This window comes from Chelonia mydas, chromosome 2, assembly GCF_015237465.2.
Source record: "Chelonia mydas isolate rCheMyd1 chromosome 2, rCheMyd1.pri.v2, whole genome shotgun sequence".
Taxonomy (NCBI): Eukaryota; Metazoa; Chordata; order Testudines; family Cheloniidae; genus Chelonia; species Chelonia mydas.
The window spans coordinates 10334191-10354339 of NC_057850.1; the positions used below are offsets into that span (position 1 = coordinate 10334191).

A 20149-nucleotide genomic window follows, 5' to 3' on the forward strand; every position below is an offset into this window, starting at 1 on the left:
CCTAATCTCTTTTCCTGAATAGAGATCTAAATCAATCTGATCTATTACTTGTGCAGTAGCTTGTGTAAACTGAAGAGACATCTCTCAAGATGCTCTCAGAGCAGTTGTGAAGTAGCCTTCCAGTCTCTCAGATATATGTTACAGCTAACGTTCATGCAGAGACATCGTGACTAACACAGGCTCAATCTCCCCTGAACATACTAAAGTCGGCCCCCAGGGCAAATTGGGATTAGGGATCTGTCACATTTCTAGTGGGTGGCAGATCACCACTCATCCCCTATTTACTAGCTAGGATGATCCACACTTATAAATATATAGTGGGCACATTTGACCCAACAATATGGTAACCCTGTACAAAGCATAAGTTAAAAGCCTTTATAAAAAGAATGCTGTCAAGGGTCTGCATTAATTTCCACATTTTTAAAAAAATATTTATTGTAAAAAATGTATTTTTTAAAAAATACACAGGACATTTTCCATTTTTATAGTAGTAAAAATATGCCAGCTCTACCACTCAAATGGTAAAAGAACTGTTCATTTTCTTGCCATAGAGCAATCTATATTTAATAAACTTCAAACAACAAGTGTCGGTAGGTAGAGTACTATAGACAATCAACTACAAAGGTAGAATCCTCCCTGGGTGAAAAAAAATCTAGATATACATATTTACATCATGAGCTAACACTTCTACTTCTTAACACCAATTCAACTGCAGAGCAACACCAGGGATTGCAAAAGGTCTATCCCTGTATCCAGATTCCTTGCAGACTTGGTTATTTACACTGTATTACAACAGAAGCCACATTATATAGTTTTTGTGGGGTTGGTCCATGGGTATCACTCCAACAGAATGCTAGAAAACAGGTGGAGATTCTGTCTCAGGTGCTTGGTTCATTGGCTGCCACAGAGTAAGAACTGTATATAAAGTATGCGCCACAGCCCTACTGGTTAAGCAGAAGTATTAGCTACAAGAGGAGTCCCATCTAGCCAGATGGAGCCAGGGCCTTTGGAATTGATGCTGAAAGTTGCCTACAAGGCTGCTTCTATTTGGATAATGATTGTCTGAAGATATTATTTTAAAATATTTTGAGCTGATTCTGTCTCAAGATCTGCATGTATAGTTCCCCTGGCTTTCCATTTCCAAGGGCAGAATTCCTTCCTTCAAACAGGCTAATATCCAGTTGTTTCAATTTAAAGTAAACAAGACAGCAACTCTCAAACAGATGGGAATCCAGCAGCTGGATTCCCAAGTTACAACCCCTTTCTCCCTCCCCGCAAAAAACTCAGTGTGGGTTAGCTTGGAAAAAATCAGGGAGCCAATCCAATATGTTATACTGCAGGAAAGAGACTAGCTATTTGACACCCTTAAGATTCAGCATCTTCCTCCTCACTCTCTTCCTCTTGGTCATCATCATCATCCTCCTCCTCCTCCTCCTCCACCTCCACCTCTCCATCCCTCTTCTCTCTTTCAAGCATTTTCAGGTATTTGCTAGCGAGGATCTTCTTTGGTAAGATATCTGAAAGGCACAATTCCTTCTTTTGTAATCATTTTTGACAGTTACAAAAAAAGATTTAGAATAATTTATTACTGTACCATCAAGATCATAGCAACTAACAGCCTCACAGTCTATGGGCTGCAATTTTTTAGGCTATGGAATAGTCAGGTTATTCTAATCTAACTGGTATCCATGGAATAGGAATGTAGCCATTGTGATATTAGAGAGATTGTCAGATTAAGGGTATTAGTAATCCATGAGGGAATTTGTTTAAGTGATTCTTATGCCGATACAATAATTTCTTAAGTCTTACTCACTTATGCTTTTTTGCTTTGCTTTTTTACTTGCACTGATCAAGTGTATTACTTAATTATATCTACTCTATTTATACTCCTTACAAGCTATTTCTCTATACTCAGTGTAGGCTGCCTGTTCAGGGTAATGATATTGTGATGAGCCCAAGAACAGTAAGGAAATATTGCTAAAAGGTGCCACAAGTGGGGCTGATGTGCTAGTAAAATCATTAACAAGGAGATCTCACTCCTTAGACCAAAGAATTTATTTGAAGAGGGCAAGCATTATTCTAAATGCCCAATCAATGTACAGGATTTAAGACAACAGGAATTGTGGCATAAACCAATGTCTGAAAGGACATTTGTAAATTTAAAATTCACCAATATAGAGTTCTGGGCACATATGATGTTTCATAAAATCCTTCTTCTGCTTCCCCAAACTCTACAAAGATTTAAGGGAGTGCTGTCTATTGGTTAAAGCAGAAGATGGAAGTCACTTACCTCCCTGATTTTATTCCTAGCTCTTAAAAACTGACTTTAAAGTCACTTTAATCAATCTGAACCTGAGCTTTCCCATTTTTAAATTAGGGACACTATCCACCACCCAGGGATACTATTAAAAGGTGTTAGAAAAAAGTAGCTTGAAGTTATTGGAATGTCAAGTATGACTGTTATAATAATTGGAGGTGCAATTATTTTGTCCCTTGATTTTGTGTACTTTGCATCAATGAAAAAAGCAGCTCATTCATTCACACAGAATGCTTGTCAATTATTTGGACCATGAGTAAATTAAATGCAACAGAGGTTAACAGCCAAAAAGAGAATTTAATAATAATGACTGCTACAGTAAGAGCTGCATCTTATTTTCCAGTTGTCCATATCGATTTGCCACAATTGCTATACCTACCAGCAAGGAACTGAAACGTTTCAGATTCCTCTGCTGTATGGGATAAGTCACTGTAGGTTAGGGCTCTCTTCTCTTTCCCACGGCCATGTTTGTAGGAGTAAGTGGCTAAATACTGGACAAAGAGCTCCTATAAAAAACAACCAACAAAAAGAAATCTGTCAAATTATTAATTCCTGTGTGTACAGCTGACTGCAATGCTTCTTCAAGCCCTTGTTTAGGGCCCAATCCTGCCATTAACTGCATGCAGCCACTGCCCTGCACCTACACAGAGTCCCACCAATTTCGATATGGCTCTGTGAGAGCAGAAGATGTGTACCTCTGTGAGTAGCCAACTGCAAAACTGGGGTCTTAGACGAACCCTTAATTTGTGCCACTCTATCAAGTTAATCACTGCAGCAGGCTTTACAGGAACAGAAGACAGCAAGAAATTATTTCTGCAGGTATGTGATTAAATATTGCAAAAAAAGCTTGCCGCTTTCTGCTACTTATAATGATAAAAACATTCCTCCCCCATTAAAGGAAACAGTCAGGTTGATCTGTGCTAAATTTAAGTCCACCATTCACTGAGAGGCCACTTCCACTGAATATCAAAGCCCTACCTCTATTCACAGAGCTTTATCTTAGGGCACGTCTACCCTATAAACAAGTCAACCCATGTTAAGTCAACTTGAACCACCACAGTAATTACTATAATGATTCATATTCACACTGCCCTTCTTCTGTCAGTGGTATGCGTCCTCACCAGGAGCACTTCCACCGACCTAAGAGGGGCAGTGTGGGAGGCCGAGAGCCAGGGCTCTCAGTTCTGCATGTAGCTCCCTGCCAGCTGCCCTCCCCTGTGAACGGGGCAGTTCCCTGTTGTGAATGGGGCCGCCAACCAGACTCTGGAGGGACAGAGCTTCCCCCCGTGCACTGCTGTGCTCCCAGCAGGGACCCAGGAAGCCGGGTGTTGCTGCCCAGCTGGGAAGCCTGCTTTCTTGTCAATTTCATGGCTCCAGCAGAGCCATGAAATTGACAAGAATGACAGCCAGTAGATTTAAGTAACAGTGCCTACACTACAGGGACACTGCACCACTCTAACTACATGGACATAAGCCCTAGGCCTCTTGTAGAGATAGTTATGTCACTGTAGTAGGACACTTCCATTGGCAAGAGTAAGGCTGTACGGTATAGACTGAAATAAATTAGATCAACGTAAGGCAATTTATGTCCATCTAACACTGTAGTGTAGACCAGGCCTTAGTGGGAGTGAAAAGTTTAATGCTGTATTCCATGGCTACAGCTGGGAACATTACGGATCATGTGCCAGTTTTATTAGAGCAGGGGTGGCCAATCTGTGGCTCTAGAGTCACATGCAGCTCTTCAGAAGTTAATTTGAGGCTCCTTGTATAGGTACCAACACCAGGGATGGAGCTACAGCCACCAACTTTTAGTGTCCTGGGGGGTGCTCACTGCTCAACCCCTGGCTCTGCCCCCACTCCACCCCTTCTCACCCCCTCCCCTTAGCCATGCCCTCGCTCCTCCCCTTCCCTCCCCCCAGAGCTTCCTGCATGCCACAAAACCACAGATTGGCAGGGCTGCTGGTGGGTGGGCGGTGCTAGAAGCAGTGGGAAGGTGCTAAGGGGCTGCTGCCATATTACTGTGGCTCTTTGGCACTGTATAGTGGTAAATTCTGGCTCCTTCTCAGACTCAAGTTGGCCACTCCTGTATTAGAGCGCTTCAATTTTCTAACAAATTTCAAGAACTGAAACCATGTCAAAATTCAGACATTAATATGTTACGCAGGCTCCTTGCAGTTCAGTTACTAAGCAGATAATTCCGTTTGTGCAGCTTCTACACACGTGGCTGTCGCTGGCTGTGTTCACAGCAGGTGCCTAGTGATTTTAAACTAAACTCCTGTGCCTAGTCAGTTTTATTTTGCTGAAGGGGCTGGAAAAGCATCACATGCAGCATCCAAAAGTGCAGGTAATCTCCCTCTGGGGGATGCTTCTGGAAGTCCAGAGCAAGACGCAAAATCTGAGGGACTCGGGAAGGAGCTGGTGATCTAATCTCAGCACATCAGGGATTCCTCACTAGCCACGGGTGCAGACGGGCCTCAAGCCTGTATCGACAGGATACTGTGTGTTTAATTACAGGTTACAGCTGTGTTAGTCTGTATTCGCAAAAAGAAAAGGAGTACTTGTGGCACCTTAGAGACTAACCAATTTATTTGAGCATGAGCTGTAGCTCACGAAAGCTTACTTCATCGGATGCATACTGTGGAAAGTGTAGAAGATCTTTTTATACACACAAAGCATGAAAAATACCTTCCCCCACCGCACTCTCCTGCTGGTAATAGCTTATCTAAAGCGATCACTCTCCTTACAATGTGTATGATAATCAAGTTGGGCCTTCTCCCCCCCCCTCTCCCCCCCCCCCCCCCCCCCCCCCCCACACACACACAAACCCACTCTCCTGCTGGTAATAGCCGTCACCTTCAGCCCCCAACTAAAACCCCTCCAATGCATTATTAAGGATCTACAACCTATCCTGAAGGATGACCCAACACTCTCACAAATCTTGGGAGACAGGCCAGTCCTTGCCTACAGACAGCCCCCCCAACCTGAAGCAAATACTCACCAACAACCACATACCACACAACAGAACCACTAGCCCAGGAACCTATCCTTGCAACAAAGCCCGTTGCCAACTGTGCCCACATATCTATTCAGGGGACACCATCACAGGGCCTAATCACATCAGTCACACTATCAGAGGCTCGTTCACCTGCACATCTACCAATGTGATATGCCACCATGTGCCAGCAATGCCCCTCTGCCATGTACATTGGTCAAACTGGACAGTCTCTACGTAAAAGAGTAAATGGACACAAATCAGATGTCAAGAATTATAACATTCATAAACCAGTCGGAGAACACTTCAATCTCTCTAGTCACGCGATTACAGACATGAAAGTTGCGATATTACAACAAAAAAACTTCAAATCCAGACTCCAGCGAGAAACTGTTGAATGGGAATTCCTTTGCAAATTGGATACAATTAACTTAGGCTTGAATAGAGACTGGGAGTGGCTAAGTCATTATGCAAGGTAACCTATTTCCCCTTGTTTTCCAACCCCCCCCAGACGTTCTTGTTAAACCCTGGATTTGTGCTGGAAATGGCCCAACTTGATTATCATACACATTGTAAGGAGAGTGATCACTTTAGATAAGCTATTATCAGCAGGACAGTGGGGTGGGGGAAGGTATTTTTCATGCTTTGTGTGTATAAGAAGATCTTCTACACTTTCCACAGTATGCATCCGATGAAGTGAGCTGTAGCTCACAAAAGCTTATGCTCAGATAAATTGGTTAGTCTCTAAGGTGCCACAAGTCCTCCTTTTCTTTTTGCGTGTTTAATGGGAGCAGGCGAGGGGATGGCAGAGGCCCCCCTACAGGCGGATTTTTGCCACATGACAGGCTGCAACATACCAAAAAAAAAAAAAAAAAAAAAAATCTAGAGTCAGGCCAATTCACCTTGCTTTGGAAAACCGGTGTGAACTACTTCCTTTACGCCCTCCTCCTGCCCCCACCCTCCAGGGGCTGGCAAACCCTTGTCTGAAGCAGGGTAGCCTCCCCCCCCCCCCCCGGCGCGTGGCTCGTGCCCCGGGGGCAGGAGCGGGTGTGGGGAGGGAGGGACACAGAGCACGAATCGCGCCCGAACTCGGGCCCAGCCCATCGGCGTCCCGGCAACAGCCCCAGCCCCACGGTGCGGACAGCCGCTCGGCCCTGGGCTGCTTCCCCCCCTCCCCCCCCCGCACCAGGCGCCGGGGCAGGGACGGCAGGAGGCCCGGGCTGGGTACCGTGGCCTTGGCGGTGAGGAACAGCGCGTCCTGGTTGATGCTGGAGACCTCCGGCGAGCTCTTCATGATCACCCGGATCCGGGAGAGGGGCAGCGACACCAGACGGTTCTCGCCGCCGCCTCCGCAGCCACCGCTCAGCCGCGCCGCCGCCATTTTCCTACCCCGCCAGCCGCCGCCGCTCCAAGCCCTGGCATCAAACCGTCGTTAAAGGGCGCCCGGCCGGGGAGCAGAGCCCTTTGGGAGTGGTAGTTTTCTGCCGCAAGGCAGCTCGGGCACTCTGGGAGGAGGGCAGGCGGAGGACTACAACTCCCATGATGCACCTCTCCTCAGCTTGCCTCGCCCACCCTGCTCTCCTAGCGGCCGGGTGACAGAGGGCGGGCTACGACTCCCGTCATGCATCTGTCCACCTCTTTCGCCCGGCGCCTGCGGGAGGCTCCGCCCTGCTCTGTTGACTCTAAGGCAGTAGCGTGCAGACAGGGTGCTTTGAGTGCACTCTAGTGGCAGGTTTCAGAGCAGCAGCCTTGTTAGCCTGTATTCGCAAAAAGAAAAGGAGGACTTGTGGCACCTTAGAGACTCACCAATTTAGTGGGGCATAAGCTTTTCTGAGCTACAGCTCACTTCATGGGATGCGTTCAGTGGTAGTCCTAATTGCAGAGCTGATTAGAGCAGGACCTTTGTGCTTTCAGAGTGAATGTACAACAGGACGGATTGTGAGGAAGAAAACTCAAGAGCTCCGTCTTTCATTATTATAGATATATTGCCCATGTGCATATAATGTTTGTCTTATCTGTTTACCTACCTAGACAGTAAAATGAAATCCTGGTCCCATGCAAATCCGTATGTGCTAAATGAGAGCTACAATTTTCCCTATAGTATTTGAGCACCTGTAAGTGCGCACATTGTTATAGGCTTGCTTGAATTACAGCTCGGAATCACATTAGCTAAACTAATGTAACATTAGTTACATGTAATGATGGATACTTTGCATTTCTATAGCACCTTCAGTCAGAAGTTCTCAAAGTATTCTACAAACAGCAGGCTTTAGCACCCATGTGATGTAGGTAAGACACTGAAGGTGAGCCCTTAACTAACCGATCACTGCTCATATCTAGGGTGAAACATGGTAGCTTTCAACAGTATATAATAATGTTAAAATTATATAATACATAGGTTAAGGAAAGAGTGTTTGTACATCTGGGTATAGTGCTTCGACTATCCAAAAGTACAAAATCTGGTTTAAAAGTCAGAACATACTTTTAGGACATAATCTGCAATAACCCAAATTTAGGTGAATACATTTAATAGTAGAGTTTAGATATGAGATTCTGAATACTCAGGTACATCACTCAGGAAAAGTTATACAGACGGTTGTAGTGAGCAAATATAGGAATGAATGTAGATTGTCCCTCAGCAATTGAGCATTTAGGATAGGTTGTCCCTTAGAAGATATAATCCACCAGAGAAGTATTTCTGTTACTTTCTGATTTTGTTTCTCATTGGCACTCCAGCTCATCTCCCCTGGTATTGCCGATGTTCAGTGATGTGTTCTAGATAGATGTCCCTCAACCACCTGATGGTGTCTGACACCATGAAGTGTTGCATCAGCCAAGCGTAGCATTCACCGATTCCGCATTCTCAACACTCGCTCCTTATCGGGGTCCCAGGCTCCCAGGGCTCCGATGATCAGAGTTTCAGAGTAACAGCCGTGTTAGTCTGTATTCGCAAAAAGAAAAGGAGGACTTGTGGTACCTTAGAGACTAACCAATTTATTTGAGCATAAGCTAAGATCAAGTGTAGTACTTAGTATGTGAATCACTGGTTTTTCTGGGTGGAATCAGAACTACTCAACTGTCATTAACCCTCCTGCTCAATGGAAGGTGTACTAGGCTGGATTTGGTTAATACTCCTGTCATGTGGCAGGGGTATTAATTTTTTGCAGCTCTCACCCATGTTTGGTGAGTGGTGACTGAAGCCAGGAAATAAGGGTTAGTCTCTTAGCAGCATTCATGTGTCACACTTTATCATAGAATCATAGATTTTAAGGTCAGAAGGGACCATTATGATGGTCTAGTCTGACCTCCTGCACAATGCAGGCCACAGAATCCCACCCACCCACTGCTGTAACAAACACCAACTATGTCTGAGTTGTTGAAGTCCTCAAATCATGGTTGAAAGACTTCAAGGTGCAGAGAATCCTCCAGCAAGTGACCCGTGCCCCACGCTGCAGAGGAAGGCGAAAAACCCCCAAGGCCTCTGCCAATCTGCCATGGAGGAAAATTCCTTCCTGACCTCAAATATGGTGATCAGCTGAACCCTGAGCATGTGGGCAAGACTCACCAGCCAGATACCCAGGAAAGAATTCTCTGTAGTAACTCAGAACCCACCCCATCTAACATCCCATCACAGGCCATTGGGCATATGTACCGCTAATAGTCAAAGATCAATTCATTGCCAAAATTAAGCTATCCCATCATACCATCCGCTCCATAAACTTATCAAGCTTATTCTTGAAGTCAGATATGTCTTTTGCCCCCACTGCTCCCCTTGGAAGGCTGTTCCAGAACTTCACTCCTCTGATGGTTAGAAACCTTCATCTAATATCAAGTCTAAACTTCCTGGTGGCCAATTTATATCCATTTGTTCTTGTGTCCGCATTGGTACTGAGCTTAAATAATTCCTCTCCCTCCATGGTATTTATCTCTCTGATATATTTATAGAGAGCAATCATATCTCCCCTCAACCTTCTTTTGGTTAGGTTATACAAGCCAAGCTCTTTGTGTCTCCTTTCATAAGACAGGTTTTCCATTCCTCAGATCATCCTAGTAGCCCTTTGCTGTACCTGTTCCAGTTTGAATTCATCCTTCTTAAACATGGGAGACCAGAACTGCACCCAGTATTCCAGGTGAGGTCTCACCAGTGCCTTGTATACCGGTACTAGCACCTCCTTATCTCTACTGGAAATACCTCACCTGATGCATCCCAAGACCACATTAGCTTTTTTCACAGCCATATCACATTGGTGGCTCACAGTCATCCTGTGATCAACCAATACTCCGAGGTCTTTCTCCTCCCCTGTTACTTCCAAGTGATGTGTCCCCAGCTTATAACCAAAATTCTTGTTATTAATCCCTAAATGCATGACCTTGCACTTTTCACAATTAAATTTCATCCTATTACTATTACTCCAGTTTACAAGGTCATCCAGATCCTCCTGTATGATATCCCAGTCCTTCTCTGTATTAGCAATACCTCCCAGCTTTGTGTCATCCGCAAACTTTATTAGCACATTCCCACTTTTTGTGCCAAGGTCAGTAATAAAAAGATTAAATAAGATTGGTCCCAAAACCTATCCCTGAGAAACTCCACTAGTAACCTCCTTCCAGCCTGACAGTTCACCTTTCAGTGTGACCCGTTGTAGTCTCCCCTTTAACCAGTTCCTTATCCACCTTTCAATTTCCATGTTGATCCCCATCTTTTCCAATTTAGCTAATAATTCCCCATGTGGAACCATATCAAATGCCTTACTGAAATCGACGTAAATTAGAACAACTGCGTTTCCTCTGTCTAAAAAATCTGTTACCTTCTCAAAGAAGGAGATCAGGTTGGTTTGGCACGATCTACCCTTTGTAAAATCATGTTGTATTTTGTCCCAATTACCATTGACCTCAATGTCCTTAACTACTTTCTCCTTCAAAATTTTTTCCAAGACCTGGCATACTACAGATGTCAAACTAACAGGCCTGTAGTTTCCCAGATCACTTTTTTTTCCTTTCTTAAAAATAGGAACTATGTTAGCAATTCTCCAGGCATACGGTACAACCCCTGAGTTTACAGATTCATTAAAAATTCTTGCTAATGAGCTTGCAATTTCATGTGCCAGTTCCTTTAATATTCTTGGATGAAGAGTATCTGGGCCCCCCAATTTAGTCCCATTAAACTGTTCGAGTTTGTCTTCTACCTCAGAGCAGCAGCCTCAGATATGGTAATATCTACCTCCATATCCTCATTCCCATTTGTCATCCTACCATTATCCCTAAGCTCCTCATTAGCCTCATTAAAGACCGAGGCAAAGTATTTATTTAGATATTGGGTCATGCATAGATTATTCTTAACCTCCACTCCATCCTTAGTATTTAGCGGTCCCACTTCTTCTTTCTTTGTTTTCTTCTTATTTATATGGCTATAGAACCTTTTACTATTGGTTTTAATTCCCTTTGTGAGGTCCAACTCGACAAGGCTTTTGGCCTTTCTCACTTTATCCCTACATGTTCTGACCTCAATAAGGTAGCTTTCCTTGCTGATCCCTCCCATCTTCCACTTCTTGTAGGCTTTCTGCTTTTTCTTAATCACCTCTCTGAGATGCTTGCTCATCCAGCTTGGTCTACAACTCCTGCCTATGATTTTTTCCCCCTTTCTTTCTTATACACCTCTACCCCGATATAACACAAATTCGGATATAATGCGGTAAAGCAAAAATGGTTTTCTATCTCGTCTACAACATTGGTTCTTAAAATGGGGGTCGCAACCCGGTTATGTGGGGGGTTGTGAGCCCCGAGCCCAGTGCGCGGCTGCAAGTTGCAAGCCCCAACCCCTGCACCAGGCTGTGAGCCCCGACCACAACGCATGGCTGCGAGCCCCGACCCTGTGTGGAGCTGTGAGACTATCAGCCCCGACCCCGGCGCACGGCTGTGAGTCCAGACCCCGATCCCTGTGCTGGGCTGTGAGCCCCGACCCCGACAGGGATGTGTGGTTGCAAGCCCCAACCCCGGTGCGTGGCTGTGAGCCCCGACCCCAGTGCGCAGCTGCGAGCCCTGAACGCTGCGCCTGGCTGTGAGCCCCGAACCTGACAGGGACGCGTGGCTGCAAGCCGTGACCCTGGTGCCGGGCTGTGAGCCCCGACCCCTGTGCCGGGCTGTGAGCCCCGACCCCGGGCTGTAAGCCCCGACCCCGACAGGGATGCGTAGCTGCAAGCCCTGACCCCGGTGCTGGGCTGTGAGCCCTGACCCTGGGCTGTGAGCCCCGACTCCAACAGGGACACGTGGCTGCAAGCCCTGACCCCGGTGCGCAGCTGTGAGCCCCGACCCCAGTGCCAGGCTGTAAGCCCCAACTCCTGCGTCGGGCCATGAACCCCTACCCTGGCATGTGGCTGCGAGCCCCGACCCCGGGCTGTGAGCCCCAACCCCAATAGGGACGTGTGGCTGCAAGCCCTGATCCCGGTGCATGGCTGTGAGCCCCGACCCCAGTGACGGGCTGTGAGCCCCAATGCCCTACCCCACCCTGTGAGCCCCAATCCCGACTGGGACGCGTGGCTGCGAGCCCTGACCCAGTGCCGGGCTGTGAGCCCTGACCCTGACAGGGACGCGTGGCTGCAAGCATGTTCGATATAACGCGCTTTCACCTATAATGCAGTAAGATTTTTTGGCTCCCGAGGACCCTGTTATATCGGGGTAGAGGTGTATGTTATAAGAAGAAAATTTAATCTTTGAAATCCCCCAGTGTAGGAGGTAACTTGACAGAGAACTGGAGGAAACAGTTGCAGAATTTTCAGTATTTTCTGGAAGCAATTTGTCTGGCAGAGAACTCAGGTGAAATCCTGCACTACAATGCATTCCAGAAGGAGACTGATGGTGACTGCAAACTGCAGCTAGACAAAGCCATTCAAAAATTTCAAGAATACATTTTCTTCTCATTAAACAAGCTGCCAGTTGAAACAACTGTTATGTTACAGACCTATATCTTAAAGCTAAATCTTGTGCATTTAAACAGCTAATAGATGGACTAATTAGAGGTTGAATTATTTGTGGTGTAACTGATAATTAGAACATGTAAGGTTCTTACCAGAAAGTGACTTGACGCTATAAAAAACCATGGATATTTCCAGGGCAAGTGAACACTGTGCTTCCTAAATTGCTTGTTAACAAGCAGTGAAAGAACTGAAGAGCATCTAATTAAAGAGCCAGGCAAGGCATAAACAAATGGCAGAGACTAAATTTATTTGCAAGGGAATGCAAAGGTGTCATAAAAGTAATAAAACAGCACAAGAGGTACAGTGTCTTGGAAGTAATAAAACAGCTATTTTGTAATTGCATTCTCTAAACACAAACAAGATGCACAAAAGCAAAATCCATTCATGAATGTTCAGTTGGAGGACTACACAAGTTCATGATGAGAAACAGGGTTCTTGTTTCAGAGAGTGAATTATAAGGAGCCCAAGTGGCACAGCTCCACTTGTTTATAAAGACAGATACTTTTCAGTAGAGTTTGGAGTAGTGGAACAGGAAGTCCTATGTCTGCTTGAGTTGAACAGCAGTCTACAAATGCAGATAATCAAAAAGGTGTATTCCTTATCTATTGGACAGGAGAGAAAAGCTATTCATATAGAATTTGATGAGTAGTTAATGGATTGGGATACATAAAGAATGTAAGACATTACTGTGACACATTGTACCCCCATAACACCCTGTAACCCATATTCAGCACTTTTATTCGATTATGTTGTATTTTGTGTAAAGTATGCCTTGAGATATCATTTGAAAACTCATAATCTGCTGAACATCGTTGTACTGTTATAATGTGTGTACCAACATTGTACATGGAATTATAAGATTTTACTGTATGATCGTTACTGAAATGTATTGTAATTCTTGGTACACCCCCTAGCCAATTTCTCAGAGACAAAGGCACACTGGCTCATCAGCAAGGTGTTGGAGCCATTACCTTTTAATCGGACATTCAATGGAAGGGGGGAAGGTATAAACAAAAGAATTTATAATTCATTTGAAGGACTGACTGCAGAGCACATATGCCATGGATCTGCCTAACCCCATGACCAATGTTCCCTCTAATTTTTTACATCCATGTGTGGAATTAATTTTGTTATGTGCACCAATATGGAGGTGATGTGTAGTGGGGCCGAGGGGTTCAGAGTGTGGGAAGGGGCTCCAGGCTGGGGCAGAGGGTTGGGGTGCGGGCCCTACCACTTGAATTCAAGTGGTTTGCTTGTGAAATGCTGAGTCGGCATACCTTGGTTTTGTAGAGCGGGATATTTTTCAAAAGCAGTCAGCATTGGCTTAACTCTGCTCCCACTGAAGTTATCCCATTGACTCCAGTGAAGGAGGGGTAAGCAAACAACCAGTGCTTCTGGAAATCCCATCAAGAAACTTTAATCCTTACTTCCTCAAATGCAGGTTTATTAACACAAATGGGAGTAGTTATAATTTTAAAAGAACTTTTTCGTATCTTCCACACTGAAGCTGATTATTTAAAAAATAATAATAACCCACACAACAACACTGGTGTTTGCCTTTTAAGTCTTTAAAGATATCTTTATAGAAGTTTATAATATTTGCTGTTATTTTAAACTAGCTAATCCTCCGAAATTTTTCTTCTTGCCAGCGGAGGGCAACAAAAATGATCAGGGGGCTGGGGCACATGACTTATGAGGAGAGGCTGAGGGAACTGGGCTTGTTTAGTCTGCAGAAGAGAAGAGTGAGGGGGATTTGATAGCAGCCTTCAATTACCTGAAGGGGGGTTCAAAAGAGGAAGGAGCTCGGCTATTCTCAGTGGTGGCAGATGACAGAACAAGGAGCAATGGTCTCAAGTTTCAGTGGGGGAGGTCTAGGTTGGCTATTAGGAAACACTACTTCACTAGGAGGGTGGTGAAGCACTAGAATGGGTTACCTAGGGAGGTGGTGGAATCTCCATCCTTAGAGGTTTTTAAGACCCAGCTTGACAAAGCCCTGGCTGGGATGATATAGTTGGTGTTGGTCGTGCTTTGAGCAGGGGGTTGGACTAGATGACCTCCTGAGGTCTCTTCCAACCTTAATCGTTTATGATTCTGTTTGAAAGCACAGCTGTGTGTTATCACCTGCTCTTCCTAATGAAGCCACATTTTATCAGCGGTTCTCTGTTAACAGCTTGCTTGATTGGGCATTGGTATTTTTGATGTCAGGATGTGCTCAGGGACAGAGCATTGCTGGCGTAAAACCAGCAGAGGGAGCTAAATTACTTTTCAGGGTAGTGTAAACCTGGCAATAGGATTTTACTACAGGTGGTAAAAAATGTTCACACTTCAAAACTTGGAAAGCCTTGTCCCCTTGAAATTTTGACTGACAAGAATAAAATTGTACAGAAATTCTCAGTTTCTTCCCCCACCCCATGTTTTTTACTGGCTTGTGTTTATACCAGGCTTGCATGCATTTGGTCCGTGTTGGTATATGGAATTTTGCTTAATTATTTAATAGAAATCTTTGAGACAGAGTGCATTCCCAAGCAATTTTAAGGTAGCACAGATTTTTGTGCTCATACTATTTGATGATATTGTTTGTTATATTTGAAAACTTTGCATCTGTCATTTAAATTACACCTACGCTCTGTGCTGGTAAAAAATGGCAATAGTAGTTACAATTAAACTGCAGCTAGTGGTACAAAACCATATAAACCTTACTGTGTACACCCTTTTGCACTCCCAGTTCTTTTTTAGTCAATAGCAGAGATGTCTGCCTTTGTAATTAGTGATCTTACATAGGTTCTAATTTTTTAACCATTGGTAACCCCAGCACCCTTTCCCAGGATAGTCTTAAGAGCCAAGTTTTACTCTGACTTACCTCCTATGAAACTAGTTGAAGTAAATGCATTGCAGCCTGGAGCTGCTGTGGCAGGGAAAGGTGCCTCTCCCCACCACAGCAGCTCTGGGGCTGGGGCTGCGAGAGAGGTGCCCTTCCCTACCGCAGCCCTGCATGCCCCAACTTGCTCCCCAACCACCTTTAGGGCTGCGCACCTGTGTGGCTCTTGGTAGCCTGCTGTGTGACCATGCATCTTAGAGGGAACTTAGACTATGATCCAGCAAGGACTTTTCCAGCACAGGGGCTTGGAGTAGAAGAAGGGAGAATATACAATACAAATTACCACTCTTCACCTTACATCTCTCTGCTCATAACATCAGTGAATACCTGAAGCACTGAACTAAGGGAAGTGGTCCCAGAGTGAAAGGAAATCCAGCCTGTGAAATCAGAACTGTGAATTGCCTTCAGCAGCTGGTGGGGTGAGAAAACTGTGTGGTTCAAATCTTACTTAGCTTGGTAAAGTTTAGGAATTAGATTGTGTGTTTATCTTTTATTTCTTTTGTAACCAATTCTGATCTTTATGTCTTACCAATTGTAAATTGTTACCCAGAATTGGGCCAGCTAGTAAGCTTAGGGAGGACTAATGACGCACCAGAGTTTGGCAGAAAGCAGCACGTTTATTATACTGATTGCTAAGTTCAAAAGAAGTGGGGGGAGGTCACACTCACACTCGCATATTCACGCTCCCAGGACAGGCACAGCTCTGGAGATGTTAGGATCCTTCAAGGTAAATGTCCCACAGCACAGCGATGGACGGTTCGATGAAGGTAAGTCTTCCCGAGGCACGATGGAATGCAATGCGGCGAACCACTGGCCAGGCGGTCTGGGCGAAGGGCTTTCAGGGGAGTTACAAGCTTGTGAGTGCACTCCCGAGCACATGGCCCCTTCCCCTTTTAAGGACCTGCTCCTCATGGCCTGTGACTAGAGATGACTTGGCCACATCTGGTTGGTCACACTCCACCTCAGGTAGTGTCCATGCAATGTCCATGCATTGGGTGTGTGAGTGCTGCCTAATTAGAGTCCCAGACACCTTGTCTACCTGGGAGCTCTTCTGATCTTCCAGCTGTTCAACCAGCCCATTCATCCCACAAGCATTCCAGGAGGGGGGGGGGAGGGGGAGGGGGAGGGGGAAAGCCACTTCACAGGTATTCAAAGAGGAGAGGAGAGGGAGAGGAGACAAAAGGCCGGGGGGGAAGTGTAACAGGCTTTTTGAGCATACAGGTTACACATAGCATAGTCATACAGAGCATACAGATCACTGCTGCTCCTACAACATAAATCACTTCAACTCTATTTATTTCTAGTTAATAAACTTGTTTTACTGTTTTATCTAAACCAGTGTGTTTGATTGAAGTGTTTGGGAAATCTGTACTCATGTCAACAGGGCTGATGAATATCCATTACTCTTTGTTGGTGTGACAAACTAATTTATGATCTTCTCTAGTCCAGTGGGCTACTGAATGGTACAAGACACACATTTCTGGGTGGCAAGGCTGGGACTGAGTGGTATGCGGGTGTCACTCTGTTCCTATTCATGGATGACTGGGTGTAGCATTCATGTACTCAGGTGGGAGTGACTTTACATGCTGGTGGCGCTGAGTAATCAACGCCTGCGGAGGTCCGTTGTTCACTACCAAAGCAGTGTAAGAGGCACCCTGGGCTGGAGAGTTAAGGGGACATTGCAGTTCAACAATCCAGCTTGCATCCTGGGGCATATCACAATTACATTTAAAAGCAGAAGCAGAACTTGACAGGCTGGTAAAATTAGGTGTTACTGAACAAATACACACAAAAAAATGACTGATTTAATAGTGTGGTCACCTTAATAAAACCAAATAAGTTAAGGGTGTGTATAGCTCCAAAAGCTTTAAATAAGTCTATAAAATACAAGCGATACCTCATTAGAACAGCAGGTGAGGTCAGGATTTAAAAATTCAAGCGTTCTTGGATGGAAGCCAAGGGTTTTGGCAGAAGGTGAAAAACTCTACACTTTCAAACAGTCTGAATTGATGTAAATTAAAGCAATTTAAATCACAGATTTTAATCATGATTTAAATCAGTAAGCAGGAAGCCTTGATTTAAATTGTGATGCTCATAACCAAATGCCAGCTCTGCACAAGTTTGTAAGCTAAGAACCAACAAACTCAAAGCTGGAAACCAAGGCAGCTCACCTGTTAGTTAGTTTTGTTAAAAATAGGTATTAGTCTTATCAGAGTGTATTTAGTTTTTATCAGCTTGTACATTGCTGCATTAATCTTATTTGTAATGTCTGTATTCCATGCTATAAATAGGGCCCTACCAAATTCATGGTCCATTATGGTCAATTTCACTGCCATAGGATTTGAAAATTGGTAAAGTTCACATTTTCAGATGTTTAAATCTGAAATTTCACGCTGTTATAACTGTGGGGGTCCCAACCCAAAAGGGGATTGTGGGGTGGGTGGGGTTGAAACCTGTTGTAGGGGGGTCATGGGATTGCCACCCTCACTTCTGTGTTGCCTTCAGAGCTAGACTCTGAAGGCAGCAACCGCAGGGCTTCCTGCAGCCGCAGGAGGTTCCTGGAGGTGGAGGTGGGTCTGATCTCCCCCGTGCTGCTGGGAATGCCCCAGCCAGGCACTTCTAGCTGCCAGTCCTGACCGGCTCGGGAGGGACAAGACTTGCTCTTCCTCTGCACGGCTGCTCTTGGGTACCTCTCCCAGCTTCACAAGGCTCCGCACCCCTACCCCCTACTCACTTCTTGCCCCCATTACTCCGCAGCTGCAGGGGGAGGGGGTCACTGTACAGGGTGTGCCCCCCTTCCAGATGCAATTATTAGCTTGTTTCAATAAAATAAATAAATGTCATGTGAACTTGAGAGGATTTATTGTTTGACACTTTACAGCAGCAAATAACACTCAGGGCTCAACTCCCCGATTGGAGATACCGGTAACTGAGAGTTTTGTAGGGTAATGATCTCAATTGGAATGTCAGCATGGAGCATCCAGCAACCATGTATTTCTTCATTCCCTGTCTCTGTGCTGAAAACACCTGTCCCTGTTTAGACACTGCTCTCTCTGCATCCATGGAGTTTGTTGGCATTGTCAGACAGCGTTGAGCTAGCCTTGCAAGATGCGGGATTCTGCCTTCCACTGAGTTCCAAAACTGTCGCACAGGCAAACTACAATCTGCTTCTTTTGCAATCTTTTGGTAAGCAGGCATCTTCAGCCTACAATTCTTATCAAAGCCAGGAATTGCATTAACCGAGGTTAAATCCACCATCAACAGGCATTTGTGTAGGGTCAAAAATATGCACTGCTTTTAGGAACACTGCTGCAAGTTTTTGAAACGTTTGAGCCGTTTTTGCTACATCGCTCGACTCTTCCCCCTAGCAGTAGTATTGTCTGAGCTTCTTTGCCACGCAAGAAAACACCTGCTGAGCATTGGCATTTAACTCAGCATTGTCAGAATGATTTTTGTTTGACTGTCCTTCCATCCAGAACAGTACATCCATTACTTCGTTGTACGCTTGGTGGATTGTGACATGTTGAGATTCAAACCAAGTGATTAAGTCCTTGAGTCCTGTGGCATTCTTGGTAACAAACTGAACTTCCTCATTCAGCTGAGCATGGTTTAGAAGGGTTGACAGTTCTGTTAAAACCTGCGTTTTCGGTGTCATTGTCTGCTCTTCTGAGACAAACTCAGAGTAGTACTTCAGCTGGGCTGCATGGTATTGTAGAGCCCCAAACCAGGAATTCCAATGAGTAATGACTGGCTCTGGGGAAAGTGCAATTTTTTGTTTCCCAATTTTAGTCATTTTAGTAGTGTTCGCAATGTGCTGCCTGTTTCGAAGTTTGCGGCTAGGGCAGTGTTTAAAGATCTTTTTAATGTAGCTGACCAGTTTATCAACTTTACCAAACTCACATCTCCACAGCTCACTGACAAGAGAAATTATATGTGCATTACATGTAATATGGACAGCATTTGGCATTAGACCTTAGACAACCAATTTGAAAGATTTCGTCATGTAAGTTGCATTGTCACTCAAGAAAGCAGATACTTTGTCAAAGTTCGCACTGTATTTTGAAACAGTTTTAATTATCCCTTGAGAAACTGTACTATAGTTAACAGCATCCAAATAAATGCAGTCAGCGAGCGTTGTTGTTAGCTTTCCTGTCTGTACATCTTCGGCCTTGCCAGAAATAAAATCAAACAGAACATGCAGTACCTAGTTGTCTTGCTCATCTGTGGACTCATCCAAAATAATTGCAAAAGACTCACATGAGTTAATTTCAGGGTGGATTTGATTTAAATCAAATTGATTTAAATCATGATTTTAATCACTAGTCGGGAAGACTCGATTTAATCATGGATTTCTACATAAAAGTGCATTCTTGTTGGTTGTTATAACCTTAATATATATTCTTCACAACTCAGAGATAGATGTAGGTTTCATTTTTAGAAGGTACACACTATATATTTTTAAGCGATTTATTTTGAAAACTTTTCAGATTAGTTTTACAGCTCTGTCAGAAAATGAATGATTGTTTGGTTATTTCATTTACCAAAGGTAATTGAACTAGATATTTATGAAGTCATTGGGAGGTGAACTATCTCCAATTCAACAGGTTAATCATTAATATTTGGAGGATTTTCTTGCCATGCTGTATTAGGAGGAGAACATCACCAGACAGACATTTAAATTGTTTTATTTAACTAAAAGAACGTTATGTATTCTGGATTTTTTTATTCAACAGCAAACATATAATATTTTAACAAAACAAGCATATGAGTTTTTGAATTTAGTTAAACATTCAAGTTTTTTAAAACCAGGTTTGTTTTTGTTAAAATTCTTTTTAACTAAAATAGTTAAATTAAATATTTAAAAAAAACAAACCCAAATTAAATCTACTATGTCAACCAAGTCAACATGAGAAACTTAAAATACTGGCTTCTGCAACTAACTCAGTTGTCTTCAGCTTCATTTTCCTGATTGTTCATAATCTGGAAAA

General features: G+C 44.2%; 1 protein-coding gene across 1 annotated transcript; it reads right to left on the reverse strand.

The window, feature by feature from the left end:
* Nucleotides 1-405: 405 nt before the first annotated feature.
* Nucleotides 406-6764, reverse strand: CHRAC1 (chromatin accessibility complex subunit 1). Its single transcript, XM_007053440.4, has 3 exons — nucleotides 6538-6764; nucleotides 2697-2823; nucleotides 406-1517 (listed from the first exon to the last, which is right to left on the reverse strand). The coding sequence occupies exons 1-3, from the start codon at nucleotides 6688-6690 to the stop codon at nucleotides 1366-1368; spliced, it is 432 nt and encodes a 143-aa protein (XP_007053502.2). The 5' UTR covers nucleotides 6691-6764; the 3' UTR covers nucleotides 406-1365.
* Nucleotides 6765-20149: the final 13385 nt, after the last annotated feature.